Source organism: Trichomycterus rosablanca, chromosome 13, assembly GCF_030014385.1.
Source record: "Trichomycterus rosablanca isolate fTriRos1 chromosome 13, fTriRos1.hap1, whole genome shotgun sequence".
Lineage (NCBI taxonomy): Eukaryota > Metazoa > Chordata > Actinopteri > Siluriformes > Trichomycteridae > Trichomycterus > Trichomycterus rosablanca.
The window spans coordinates 37,593,155-37,607,174 of NC_086000.1; the positions used below are offsets into that span (position 1 = coordinate 37,593,155).

At 46.8% G+C, this 14,020-nt stretch overlaps 1 protein-coding gene across 1 annotated transcript in view; it reads left to right on the top strand.

Annotated features, from left to right (window-relative positions):
- The window catches only part of acss1 (acyl-CoA synthetase short chain family member 1), a 29,137-nt gene that overhangs the window by 13,507 nt on the left and 1,610 nt on the right, over nt 1–14,020 (top strand). Inside the window, exons 3-13 of the mRNA XM_063007995.1 lie at nt 634–833; nt 3,907–4,082; nt 4,165–4,317; nt 4,404–4,551; nt 5,699–5,836; nt 5,938–6,030; nt 6,120–6,232; nt 7,869–7,995; nt 8,958–9,085; nt 9,165–9,228; nt 12,404–12,525. Of these exons, the coding sequence (XP_062864065.1) occupies nt 634–833; nt 3,907–4,082; nt 4,165–4,317; nt 4,404–4,551; nt 5,699–5,836; nt 5,938–6,030; nt 6,120–6,232; nt 7,869–7,995; nt 8,958–9,085; nt 9,165–9,228; nt 12,404–12,525 (1,462 nt within the window). The remainder of the gene's footprint in view (nt 1–633; nt 834–3,906; nt 4,083–4,164; nt 4,318–4,403; nt 4,552–5,698; nt 5,837–5,937; nt 6,031–6,119; nt 6,233–7,868; nt 7,996–8,957; nt 9,086–9,164; nt 9,229–12,403; nt 12,526–14,020) is intronic.

Consider the following 14,020-nt stretch of genomic DNA (forward strand, 5'->3'; position numbering starts at 1 on the left):
CTTTAATTATTTTTATTACTTTTTATTTAATTTATTACTTTATTACTTCTTTATTTTATTTTTATTACTTTTTACTGTATTTTATTTTTTATTACTTTTTATTTTATTTTTATTACTTTTTATTTAATTCACTTTAATTATTTTTATTACTTTTTATTTTACTTGTTATTTTGTTTTGACGTGAGGTGCATGCAGGGGCAGTGGGTGGCGCTGTCGCTTCCCAGCACAAAGGTCCTGGGTTCAATTCCCCACTGTCTTTTCTGTATCGATTTTCCATGTTCTCCTCATCTCTGTGGGTTTCCTCCGAGTGCTCCGGTTTCCTCCCACAGTCGAAAGACATGAAGTGTGTGTGTGTGTGTGCGCGCGCCCTGTCCGGGTGTTTCATACCTTATGCCCAGTAAGACAGACCCACTGTGACCCTGACCAGGAGAAATAAATGAGGTCCACATGCTGTTAAGGCCTGTTTGTAGTCCCTGGCTCTGTGGTTAAGATATTGGACTAGAATTTAGAAGGTCGCTGGTTCTAGCCCCACCACAGCCAACAAATTGTCACTGTTGGGCCCCTGAGCGAGGCCCTTAATTGCTTGAATGGTGCTTGATCTGCTGGATGCCTGACTGTATGTTCTTTCCTCAGAGAGCTGCTGGAGATGACCTGCCGGATAGCCAACACGCTGAAGACTCACGGCGTGAGGAAGGGCGACCGCGTGGCCATCTACATGCCCGTGTCTCCTGTCGCCGTGGCGGCCATGCTGGGGTGCGCGAGGATCGGCGCGGTCCACACCGTGGTGTTCGCCGGGTTCAGCTCGGACGCTCTGGCGGGGAGGATTCAGGACGGTGAGGATCGAACCCGGGTCCATAGAGTCACACAACACTAACACTAGCTACTGAGCCGTCATGTTTTATCTTTGTTAAGCACTGAATCTAGTCACACACACTCTTCACTAATCAGAAGGGGTTAGGGTCGAATCTCAGGCACCTTTGTTTCACTTTTACAAGGTTTCTAAGTGGAAGATGAGCTGCAATATGAGTAACAGGACTGACTCAGCGGAATATCCGTGTCCAGGTTACACTATATGGCCAAAAGTATTAGGACGGACGTGTTAAATTAAGTCTATGCTTCAAAAAATGGGATGAATTGGAATGCTGAGGTCTGAGGCAGCAGAGGAATCGTAATAGGGAACTGGAAATGACTAAATTGGACTAAATAAGCAGGGAAAGGACGTGTTACTTTACAGAGACGGTCGATGAGTCGGCGGTTTAGCGTATCGCGCGGCCAAACGTCCCTCCCAGTTTATGTCAGATAGCTGCTAGCGCGGCGAACGCTGGTTCCGTCCTGATAAACAGCTGCTATCTTTACGGTTTTGTTCCACGCTGACCTGGAACAGATAAGAACCCCAGCGGAGCCAAGCGGTGAAATGAGACGGGGCCCACGCCGGCGCTTCCACCCGCACGGTCGCCGTGTACGCTGGAGTCAAAGGTCAACATACGTGACATTTATTGTGGGTTGGTTTTCACGGCCTGGACTCCCGATCATGTGATTCTGTGATTATTAGCGGCTGCTTGACATCTACAGTAAGCAGGACGTGGAACAGTGGTCTCTTCGTCAAACACAGGTGGTGGTACTGTCCACGGTCAATATGACAGAACAGAACAAAAGTATTGGGACGCCTGTTCTAATGACTGAATTCATGTGTTTCAGTCACATGTGTAAACTGTGTTGCAGCAACAGTTTGGGGAAGGCCCATTCCAGTGTCCTGCACAGAGCCCTGACCTCAGCCCCACTCAGCAGCTCTGGGATGAACCGGAACACCGACTGATCCATCAGTGCCCAGCCGTACACATGCTGTCATTTTTGTTCTACTGCACGGGCACAAATTCCCACACACAGACTCACTCCAAAGTCTTGTGAGAAGCTTCTCAGAACCGTTTGTTTTTGAAACTGGACGTCGGACAAGCTTGTGATCTGGCGTCCAGATACTTGTGTGTGTGTGTTTAAACTTTTGACTCGGTTGTAAATGTTTAACCTGCAGCTGGAGGTAAAAGTGTGAATTCTTTCCAATCCTCTGAAAGATAAACGCAGGTCGTGCACTCGGAGTGTGTGTGTGTGTGTGTGTGTGTGTGTGTGTGTGTGTGCGTGTGTGTGTTGTGTGCACTGTGTGTGCGCGAGTGCACTGGTGTGTGTGTGTGTGTGTGTGTGTGTGTGTGTGCTCTGTGTGTGTGCACTGTGTGTGTGTGCTGTGTGTGTGTGTGTGTGTGTGTGCGCTCTGTGTGTGCGCTCTGTGTGTGTGTGTGTGTGTGTGCACTCTGTGTGTGTGTGTGTGTGTGTGTGTGTGCTGTGTGTGTGTGCGCTCTGTGTGTGCGCTCTGTGTGTGTGCACTCTGTGTGTGTGTGTGTGTGTGCACTCTGTGTGTGTGCGCTCTGTGTGTGTGCACTCTGTGTGTGTGCACTCTGTGTGTGTGTGTGCACTCTGTGTGTGTGTGCGCTCTGTGTGTGCACTCTGTGTGTGTGCACTCTGTGTGTGTGTGTGCACTCTGTGTGTGTGTGCGCTCTGTGTGTGCACTCTGTGTGTGTGTGTGTGTGTTGAGTGCACGTGTCAGTGTGATGACATGAGAATAAAGCTTTATGACCCTCTGTTGTACTGAACAGGGGTGTGATTACTTTTTACTGCCACCTGCAGCTGAAGGAGGACGGAGCGCTCGGTACCGTTACACCTCAAGCACGAGTCCTGCGCTCACCTCCCGCCACCATGCCATGTGACCAGGGTTCAGGCTTCACTAGAAGTGTTTCTGAGAACGGTTTAGCTCCAGCGCTTGGGTGGCTGGTACCAGTTTCTGTTTTCGCTGGTACCTGTGTTCGCTAGTCCCTGTGTTCGCTAGTACCCGTGTTCGCTAGTACCCGTGTTCGCTAGTTCCCGTGCTCGCTAGTTCCCGTGCTCGCTAGTTCCTGTGCTCACTAATTTCTGTTAACTAGTTTGTGTTCTTTGGCACCTGTGTTCACTAGTACCTGTGTTTACTAGTTTCTGTGTTCACTAGCACCTGTGTTCGCTAGCACCTGTGTTCGCTAGCACCTGTGTCCCTGTGTTCGCTAGTCCCTGTGTTCGCTAGTCCCTGTGTTCGCTAGTACCTGTGCTCGCTAGTTCCTGTGTTCACTAATTTCTGTGTTAACTAGTTTGTGTTCTTTGGCACCTGTGTTCACTACTACCTGTGTTTACTAGTTTCTGTGTTCACTAGTTCCTGTGTTCACTAGTACCTGTGTTCACTAGCACCCGTGTTCACTATTACCTGTGTTCGCTAGTACCTGTGTTCGCTAGTACCTGTGTTCACTAGTACCCGTGTTCGCTATTACCTGTGTTCACTAGTTCCTGTGTTCACTAGTGCCTGTGTTTACTAGTGCCTGTGTTCACTGGTACCTGTATTCACTAGCACCTGTGTGCATTAGTACCTGAGTTCACTGATTCCTATGTTCATTAGTTCCTGTGTTCACTGGTAGCTGTGTTTACTGATACCTGTTTACTGGTACCTGTGTTCGCTAGTGCCTGTGTTCGCTAGTGACTGTGTTCGCTAGTACCTGTGTTTTCTAGTACCTGTGTATACTAGTACCTGTGTTCACTAGTTTCTATGTTCACTAGTTCCTGTGTTTGCTAGTATTTGTGTTCACTAAATTCTGTTCACTAGTTTTAGTGGTCACTGGTACCTGTGTTGACTAGTTTCAGTGTTGACTAGTTTTAGTGTTCACTAGTTCCTGTTCACTAGTTTGTGTTTGCTGGTACCTGTGTTTACTGGTACCTGTGTTCACCAATTTCTGTGTTTATTAATTTGTGTGTTCACTAGTACCCTTGTTCACTAGTTTCTGTGTTCAATAGTGAAACGTTTAGCATGCTAACTCTGATCACCGTTGTCGCTCACAGCCCAGTGTAAGGTGGTCATCACGTGTAACCAGGGGGTGAGAGGGGGTCGCCTCATCAACCTGAAGGCGACGGTGGACGCGGCGGTCAAGTCGTGCCCCACAGTGAAGAGCGTCCTCGTGGCCCAGAGGACCAATCACAGCGTGCCGATGGGTGAACTGGACACGCCCCTGGAGGAGGTCAGGACCAGCAGTGATGGATAATAATGATTCCTGAGCTCAGACTCTGATTCCTGATGGTTCGTATTTTTGTGTGGCACAGGCGATGGCCAGGGAGTCGGCGGAGTGCCCCCCGGAGGTGATGGACAGCGAGGACATGCTGTTCATGCTCTACACGTCGGGGAGCACCGGCAAACCTAAAGGAATCGTCCACACTCAGGCTGGATACCTGCTTTACGCCGCACTCACGCACCAGGTACACACCATAAACCTAACCTCCTCCTGACCCCACCCCACCCCGACACCTCCGCTGGGGTTTAACGGCGCTCTTGCGTTTTTCAGCACGTGTTCGATTACTCGGCCGGCGACGTGTTCGGCTGCGTGGCGGATATCGGCTGGATCACCGGGCACAGTTACGTGGTGTACGGGCCGCTCGCCAACGGTGCCACCAGCGTCCTGTTCGAGAGCACGCCGGTGTATCCCGACCCAGGTAACACCGCACACGTCTCGCAAAAAGCAATATTACCAGTATTACTAGCAAAAGTGTTTGATCAACAACTGTGTCAGAGATTCTTTGAACTTTTATCACGGCGGTTTTATTCCTGTATTTTGTTTTGACATATTTTGTGACGCTCGTAAATGTGGTCCCGTGATCACCGTGTCCAGATGTTTTAGGGTCCCATTTCAATAGTTTTCCAGTTGCATAAATGATTTATGGACCTGTGTTCACTAGTTTCTGTGTTTGCTGTTAATTGTGTTCAATTGTACCTGGGTTCCCTAATATGTGTGTTCACTCGTACCTGCTGGTACTCGTGTTCACTAGTTCCTGTCTTCACTAGTACCTGTGTTTAGTAGTACCTGTGTTCACTAATTTTTGTGTCCACTAGTACCTGTGTGTGCTGGTACCTGTATTCTCTGGTACCTGAATTTTTAGTACCCGTGTTCACTGGTACTCATGTTCGCTAGCACCTGTGTTCACTGGTACCTGTGTTCACTAGTTTCTCTGTTTGCTGGTAGCAGTGTTCGCTAGTTCCTGTGTCCACTAGTACCTGTGTTTACTAGTACCTCTCACCTCTGTGTCCACTAGTTCCTGTGTGCACTATTACCTGTGTTTTTGAGTACCTCTGATCATTAGTTCCTGTGTCCACTAGTACCTGTGTTCACTAGTTTCTATGTCCACTAGTACCTCTGATCACTGGTTCCTGTGTTTACTGATACCTGTGTTCGCTGGTAGCAGTGTTCACTAGTTCCTGAGTTCACTAGCACCTGTGTTCACTAATTTTCATGTTCACTATTTTTTATGTTCACTATTTTTTTATGTTCACTAGTCCCTGTGTTCACTAATTTTTATGTTCACTGGTTCCTGTGTTCTCTGGTACATGTGTTTACTAGTACCCGTGTTCTCTGCATTGTCTCTGTGACTCTTGTGACCCTATTTGAGGGGTTTGTAGGTTTTTAGCGAAGCTGATGACAGGGGCAATGTTTGCTCTTTTTTTTTTTAAGTGTTTTTAGGGCCCATTAACACCGTGACCCTATTGTTGAGTGTTAATGGGACCTTTGTGACTGTAGTTCTGTTACTAAAGCTGTTAAAGGTTCTTTGTTATTGTAATGCTGTGTGTGTGTGTGTGTGTGTGTAGGTCGGTACTGGGAGACAGTACAGCGGTTGAGGATTAACCAGTTCTACACGGCTCCGACGGCCATCAGGCTGCTCCTGAAGTACGAGGAGAGCTGGGTGAAGAGATACGACCGGTCCTCCCTCAAAACCCTCGCTTCAGGTGAGCTGACGATTGGTGCACGGGAGTCATGTGACCACGTTCGGCCGTGAGGTCGCGGACTGGTACCGGTCTACATTAAAAGATCTGATCTCTCTTCGCAGTGGGAGAACCCATCAATAATGAGGCGTGGGAGTGGTTCTATCATGTGGTGGGAGAAGGACGATGCCCCCTAGTGGACACCTGGTGGCAGACGGGTAATTTAAATAACGTAAACATCTCGTCTCTCTCACATATTCTGATATTTCATGCTAAGTTTGTAATTTTTGATCTTTCTGGCTCACAGAGACGGGCGGCGTGTGTATCGCACCTCGACCGGCGGAGGAAGGAGCCGAGATCCGGCCGGCCATGGCCATGAGGCCGTTCTACGGCATCCAGCCGGCTTTAATGAACGAGAAGGTAACGACGTTTTTCTGTCTGTTCCTATCGGCCTTCTCAAACGGCGATATACAGTTTCAGATACGGCTCTGTGTGGGAACCCAACACTGGCGGGTGACAAGAAGCGGCCTCAGATTGAGTACCTGTGTTCACTATTACCTGTGTTTTCTGGTATCTGTGTTCGCTAGTACCTGTGTTCACTAGTCCAACGTGTTAGCTGGTACCTGTGTTCACTAGTACCTGTGTTCACTAGTCCAACGTGTTAGCTGGTATCTGTGTTCACTAGTACCTGTGTTCACTAGTCCAACGTGTTAGCTGGTATCTGTGTTCACTAGTCCAACGTGTTAGCTGGTACCTGTGTTCACTTGTACCTGTGTTTTCTGGTATCTGTGTTCGCTAGTACCTGTGTTCACTAGTCCAACGTGTTAGCTGGTATCTGTGTTCACTAGTACCTGTGTTCACTAGTCCAACGTGTTAGCTGGTACCTGTGTTCACTAGTCCAACGTGTTAGCTGGTACCTGTGTTTGCTGGTACCTGTTTTACTAGTATCCGTGTTTGCTGGTATTTGTGTTTACTAGTACCCGTGTTCACTAGTCCAACGTGTTAGCTGGTATCTGTGTTCACTAGTACCTGTGTTCACTAGTCCAACGTGTTAGCTGGTACCTGTGTTCACTTGTACCTGTGTTTTCTGGTATCTGTGTTCGCTAGTACCTGTGTTCACTAGTCCAACGTGTTAGCTGGTATCTGTGTTCACTAGTACCTGTGTTCACTAGTCCAACGTGTTAGCTGGTACCTGTGTTCACTAGTCCAACGTGTTAGCTGGTACCTGTGTTTGCTGGTACCTGTGTTTGCTGGTACCTGTTTTACTAGTATCCGTGTTTGCTGGTATTTGTGTTTACTAGTACCCGTGTTCACTAGTACCCATGTTCTCTGGTACCTGTGTTTACTAGTATCTGTGTGCATTGACTTCTGTGTTCACTATTGCCTGTGTTTGCTAGTACCTGTGTTCACTAGTACCTGAGTTCATTAGCATCTGTGTTCACTAGTACCTGAGTTCATTAGTATCTGTGTGCACTAGTATCTGTGTGCACTAGTATCTGTGTGCACTAGTTTCTGTGTGCACTAGTTTCTGTGTTCACTGGTACCTGTGTTCACTGGTTTTTGTGTTCACTAGCATCTGTGTTTACTAGTGCCTGTGTTAGCTGGTACCTGTGTTCACTAATACCTGTGTTTGCTGGTATCTGTGTTCACTAACACCTGTGTTTACTACTTTTTGTCATACTTGATCAGATCAGGGGTCGTACAAGTGCCAGCGGATTGACAGTCAGGAATTGGATATGACTAAGTCATGTGACAAAAATGCAAGATTAGAGAGAAATCTGGACAGCATTGTTAACAGATTGTAGTGAAGTGACGAAGAGAAGCTTAACCAGCTCTTTAACAACAGGAGCGGCTGCAGTCTGGAGCACATCCAGCTCTAACAGGAAGTGATGCGTGTTTACACCCCACTGCTAAACATAGCTCGTACCGAAATCGAGACTAGGGCCGTCACCGTTTCGTTCAGCCCTCGGCTCCACGGCACTTCTCGGAAGGTCTCACCGCTTGACCCGGTTGGCAGGAGCTTTACTCACTCAGCCCCTGTGTTTTGTGCCAACAGGGCCAGATCCTGCCAGGAGGGGGCGTCAGCGGCGCCCTGTGCGTCGGCCAACCCTGGCCCGGCATGGCCAGGAGCATTTTCGGAGATCATCAGAGATTTGTTGATGCGTACTTCAAGCCTTATCCTGGTGAGTGTGTGTGTGTGTGTGTGTGTGTGTGTGTGTGTGTGTGTGTGTGTGTGTGTGTCCGAATGTGACCCGATGCCTCCGAGCAATCTGATTGGTCAACGAAATACAGCACAGAGACTCGCTTAATAAACAGAGTTGCGTCCAAATACATACGAAGTACGATGAAGAATGCTCGCTATTTCTTAAATAATTCACGATGTTCTGCCTTGTGGCTTAATACAGGTGTCAAAAGTATATGGACGCCTAATCATGAGCTTGTTAAACATTGTCTTTGAGGCTAGAACAGCCTCCACTCTTTTGGGAAGGCTTTCCCCGTTAGATTTCGGAGTGCGTCTGTGGGAACTTGTGCCCGTCAAAGTTAAAAGCAGTCTAGCAATTAAGGCACTGGACTGGTAATCGAAAGGCCGCTGGTTCAAGCCCCACCACTGCCAGGTTGCCACTGTTGGACCCCTGAGTAAGACCCTTAACCCTCAATTGCTTGACTTGTACGTTTTTTGGATAAAAGCTTGGTAGCCTAGTAATCAGAAGGTTGCTGGTTCGAGCCTCACCAGGTCGCCACTGTTGGGCTCTTGAGCAAGACCCTTAACCCTGAATTGCTTAGACAGTATACAGTCGCTTTGGATACAAGCGTCCGCTAAGTGGCGCTGATGTAAATGAAAATACAGGCATAGATAAAACACCCGAACGTAATAATTAGGAGGGAGGGGTGTCCACATACTTTTCGAAACGATACTGTAGCGTATATTATCCGATACGATTGGATTGATTTGAAACTGCTGCAGCAACAGTGCCACCTGCTGCCTAGTTAATGCGTCTGCACGAGCGGTGGAGGAGTAGCTGAGCGTAGCGTGTCCCTCCGTAGGAATCCGCCGCTGTGGAGTAAACTCGAATCGTGGTCACATGACGTTTATAAACGAATCTGATCTGAAGTAACCGAACAGATCCGCTGATTTGCGCCGTAGGTTACTATTTCACGGGTGACGGCGCGCACCGGACCGAGGAGGGTTATTATCAGATCACCGGGAGGATGGACGACGTCATCAACATCAGCGGGCACCGTTTGGGCACGGCCGAGGTCGAGGACGCGCTGGTAAGATGTCTGATGAGGGATAATGACGGATTTTCCTCGCGTTCTACAGCGTGTTCACTACGTTTACGTTCTCCCGCAGGACGAGCATCCGGACGTTCCCGAGTCTGCGGTGGTCGGGGTTTCTCACGAGCTGAAAGGAGAAGGTAAGACGGGCGTGTCATGTACACGCCCCGTACACGCCCTCCTTCTTTCACCCTGGTGCGGTTATCCTGGTTACCCTGAGCGACACGTGACTTAGATTTCCTTTAAAGTTTGAGGCACTTGAAAAAATTCAGCTGAACGTACGGGGGGGGGGGGAAGGGGTTTACACCATAGGGTGCACCTGGTTCTGGAGGTTCTGTAAAACTGCCTCATAGTTGTAGGTTAGTTCCATTACGGATTCTTTATTTGACAGTTTCTATTAGCTGTAGGGCAGATGTAACCTAGTAGTAATCGAAAGGTCGCTGGTTCAAGCCCCACCACTGCCAGGTTGCCACTGTTGGGCCCTTGAGCAAGGCCCTTAACCCTCAATTGCTTAGACAGTGTACCGTCACAGTTCACCTGAGCTTGATCACAATCTTGCTTTACGTTCCAGTTCATGTCTTTTGAAGAGGCTTTTGATTTTGGAGTGGGAATTTGTGCCCAAAGAATACAGAGGAACCTCGACTTAACGGACTGAAAGAGGGAGCAATGGTCCATAAAATGCGATCCATCAGCGCTGCTGTGTCTGATCCACTCATACCAGCACAACACACACTAACACACCAGCACCATGTCAGTGTCACTGCAGTGCTGAGAATGATCCGCCACCTAAATAATACCTGCTCTGTGGGGGTCCTGACTATTGAAGAACAGGGTGAAAGCAGGTTAACAAAGCATGTAGAGAAACAGATGGACTACAGTCAGTAATTGTAGAACTACAAAGTGCTACAAAGAGCAGTGTGTGTAGTTGAAAGATCTGAACTCGATACTTAGAAGGGGCATCCAAATACTTTTGGAAATGTAAACATAATTGTAGTTATATAGTGTATAAGTTCAGATCTGATCTGATCAGAGGTTGATGATGTAGTTTTTGTTGTTTGGTTTGTGTTGGTAGTTCTGTGTGTTTTTTAGTTATGGGTTACTGTAAGGTGGCGCCTGTTCCTCTCCCTGACCGGCTCATGTTAGTCACGTTGTAGAAGCTGCACTGATTTAGAGTTTTAGCTAAAAAAAAAATGACGCTTTTGTTGGAATTCGGCTGCTAAAAATGCACTTGTGTCTTTAAGAGAACGTTGCCGAGTGAAAGAGCGAGTGAACAAAAGCCCGATTCATTCTGGGAACATTCAGGGTTCTGCCACATTCTTTTGTTTCTCAGGGTGGGTTCAGTCGGTTGTGGATTTCTTTACTCGAGCTTGGTGCCGTTTTTATTCTGAACGTTTAATAATAAATGCATATATGAGGTTATTGGAACATGAACGGGCAGTTATAAAAAGCATTTTAATGCTAGTTTTACCACGTGTGACCTATTAATCTGAAGATTAAACTCATTGCTCCATCTGAATTCTGATCAGAATCGTTTAATGTAAACTGAGTTTGTCCCAGTGAGGAAATCTTACAGGTTAACACACCTATTAACGTCTCAATTTTGGATAAAAAAAAGGCGCCCTAATAGTTCCGTTCTCGTGTAGCCTAAGCGTAAACTACAATCCCCAACCTGCAACCCCATTAATCTTTTTAATCCTGCACCTTAAATGTTTATTGTTTGTCCTTATGGGAACGTTTCCTGACCCTTTTTAAGGTAAGTGTTCCTCTTAGAACTGAACCTAGTTCACGCTACATTCAGAAGTAAAGCTTCTTCTTGCATAAATCACTGTTCTTATGTTTGAGAACCCTACAACAAAGGGTGCAGAACAGGGGTGCCCAATACATCGATGGCACAGTACACGCTGGTAGATCGCGCCTCATTTAAACAGGTCAGCGTGATTGACATGAAATGTGGCCACTGTTCGTATCATAAAAGATTTCACTCGTCAGTAGCCAGTTTGCGCCATTTTTGCATTTTTCCTCCTGTAACCTGCACCGTTAAGGATGATGAGGGCGCGACCGAGCACAAAGAAACCAAAAACGCTTCGATTCAGGCAGGAACGCTGCAGAGACGCTGTTTTATTCATACGTTTAAGAAGCTGACGGATAAATTTTAACCCTCTATCTGATATTCGTATGAAGTCAAGCGCCTCTGCTGGGCAGTTTTGGAACTTGAAGAAAATGTGCCGTATATTTGACAGTATTTTTGGATCGACCTGCTCGTGTGAATCAGCTTTTTATTACATAAAAATAATTTATAAAGTACAAATATCATCCCACACTTACTGATGGACACTTGGAAGCTGCTTGAGAATCAGAATCAGCAGCTCCTGTCCAGATACACAAACCTGACCGACACCATTCAGTGTAAATCATCAGAATAAGATCAGTGTGATTATTCACTCGCTTGCCCTGTAAAGCTGAACATCAATATAGGAACTGAAGTGCATTTAAAAAAGCTTCAAAGCATTTATAAAAAATTATGAGGCCAAACTTTTTTTGGAAGTAGATCATGATGATGTGTCGACTAAAAACAAAAGATCTCAAGCCACGAAAGTGTGGGCACCCCTCGTGTAGAAGGTAAATCAGCCAACATAAGCTCTTGATGCATGCTCAATAATCCAGGTACACAAATCCACAAAGTTGAATCAGTTCATCTGGACACAGGTTTGTTGTAGACCATGATGAACCTGAATGGTGACAGAACTTTAAACATTAAACACACATGGAATGCAATCCCCACTGTCACAGTACCAAATACAATTCTTTATAGGGTTGCCAGGACCTTCATTTCTTGCTTTAATTGGTTATTTAAGTACAAACGATCCACAAATGTACAGAAATATTTAGCAAAGTCTGTTCTTGTAAAGAAGCTGCGGGTGTTTTGGCGCCGCCTGGTGGCTGTAATGGAAAACACACCGATAATGCAGCCGACACAAAATGTTGAGCTGTTGAGCTTCCACAAGATCCAGAGGAGCTTCATTGCTGCTTCACATCAATCCTACATCCTCTAAAGCTTCCCTTATTATAATAATACTGCTGACAATCATCTTCATCCTGGTCAAACTGTTCAGTAAAGCCACGAACGCTGTGTCTAGACGCATTGTTATTCTAGAGACCACTCCCATCAGTCAGAATACTTTTGCATTGATTTGTAGGCATCTTTTACTGTACTGTACAGACTGAAGCTCCTGCCATCTCCTCTTTTTACTACACACAGCTCGTTCTTACCTTCAGACGTTTCATGACTGACGGTGTTCTCGTCTTCTCTCGCAGTGCCGTTCGCGTTCGTGGTGCTGAAGGAGAGCGCCGAGGAGAACCAGGAGGACGTGCTGAAGGAACTCGGACAACTGGTGGCCACCAAGATCGCCAAATACGCCGTGCCCGACCACTTCCTGGTACAGACACAACGTTATCATTACTTTTAATACCATTTCTTCATGTATTAGTAAAAATATAGACATGTTGGACACACATTGGCTCTGCCAAGCAGCCTCCGTTGGGCCCTTTAGCACGGCCCTTACCTTTTCTCTTACATTTATTTCACTGTTGCATTGTAAAACATCTGTGGGTAGCACTGTTGCCTCACAGCAAGAAGGTCCTTGGTTTGATACCCAGGTGGGGCGGTCCGGGTCCTTTCTGTGCGGAGTTTGCATGTTCTCTTCGTGTCTGTGTGGGTTTCCTCCGGGAGCTCTGGTTTCCTCCCACAGGGTTAAGAAAACTTACTAACTGGTGTAATAAATCAGTCATAAAGGAAATTATATGCTTTCAACTGATGAACCGGAACCATATTTTGACTAAACGGGCACAAATTCCCATACACAGACATACTTCGAAGTCTTGTGAGAAGCTTCTCAATATCAGAAGACCGGCTGTTGTTCTTGCTGTTACTCTATTCTAAGCATTTGTTCCTGAAATGGGACGTCCGACAAGCTTAAGGCCTCGGCGTACTCCTGGCTTCGGCGACCAATGTGACGTAATTGCGGAGAGAGCGAACAACCGCGGACGTCGTGCAGAGGCTTCGCTCGCCCTGTCGTGCACATGGAAGCTGGGCGAACTCCGCGGACGACGACACTCCGCGACGACGCCTGTGATCGGTCGGTTAAAAAAAGAGGCGTGCCATGAAAACAAACTTTGAGGAGCGTCTCAACTGTGATCGTCGGCTGCGTCCGAAATCGCTTCTATGAAAGTATGAACCTGAACAGTACAGTACGCAGGAGCGGGCGGGTGTGTCCGAATACGTAGTATTTATTAAACAGTACGTGAAAAGTACCCGGATAATCGACTGCTCGAGCAGCATTTGTTGTGTATGACACACGGCACACTCGTGTACTGAAAGAGCTTCTGTACCGGCCGAGCAGTGCGCACCGCCTCTGATTCAGTACGTACTGTTTAACTATGAGATTTTGGATGCAGCCATCGTTTATCAGTAGTCATGGAACTTAACATTATAAACGTCACAGCATCACCTGCAGCTGTGGAGCAGACGCGACAGGCAAAACCAAACCGCTAGAAGTACGCCAGCTTGTAAGCTCGCAAAGGTGCGTTCAGTTTCGCTGGAAGTATGCTGAGGCCTTTACGGTCAGGCGTCCAAATACTTTTGGTCGTGTAGTGTATTAATATAATAGTGAAATTAGTGTAAAAACCATCGGTATGAGTATTGAGCAGTCCCGCCTTTTTAACATTTAGTTCCTTACATTAAACGTACAGTTGAGGTCAGAAGTTTACATTCATAACAATCCTGGAATTTGATTGATTGATTGATTACTTTATTGATCCATGAAGGGAAATATCAGTGTTACAGCAGCAATTCACTAAAAGTCACAATGAATGAAGTGGGAAAGAATTTCAGTGATTTCAACACATTTCTGTGCTGTTGTTTATGTAATGATA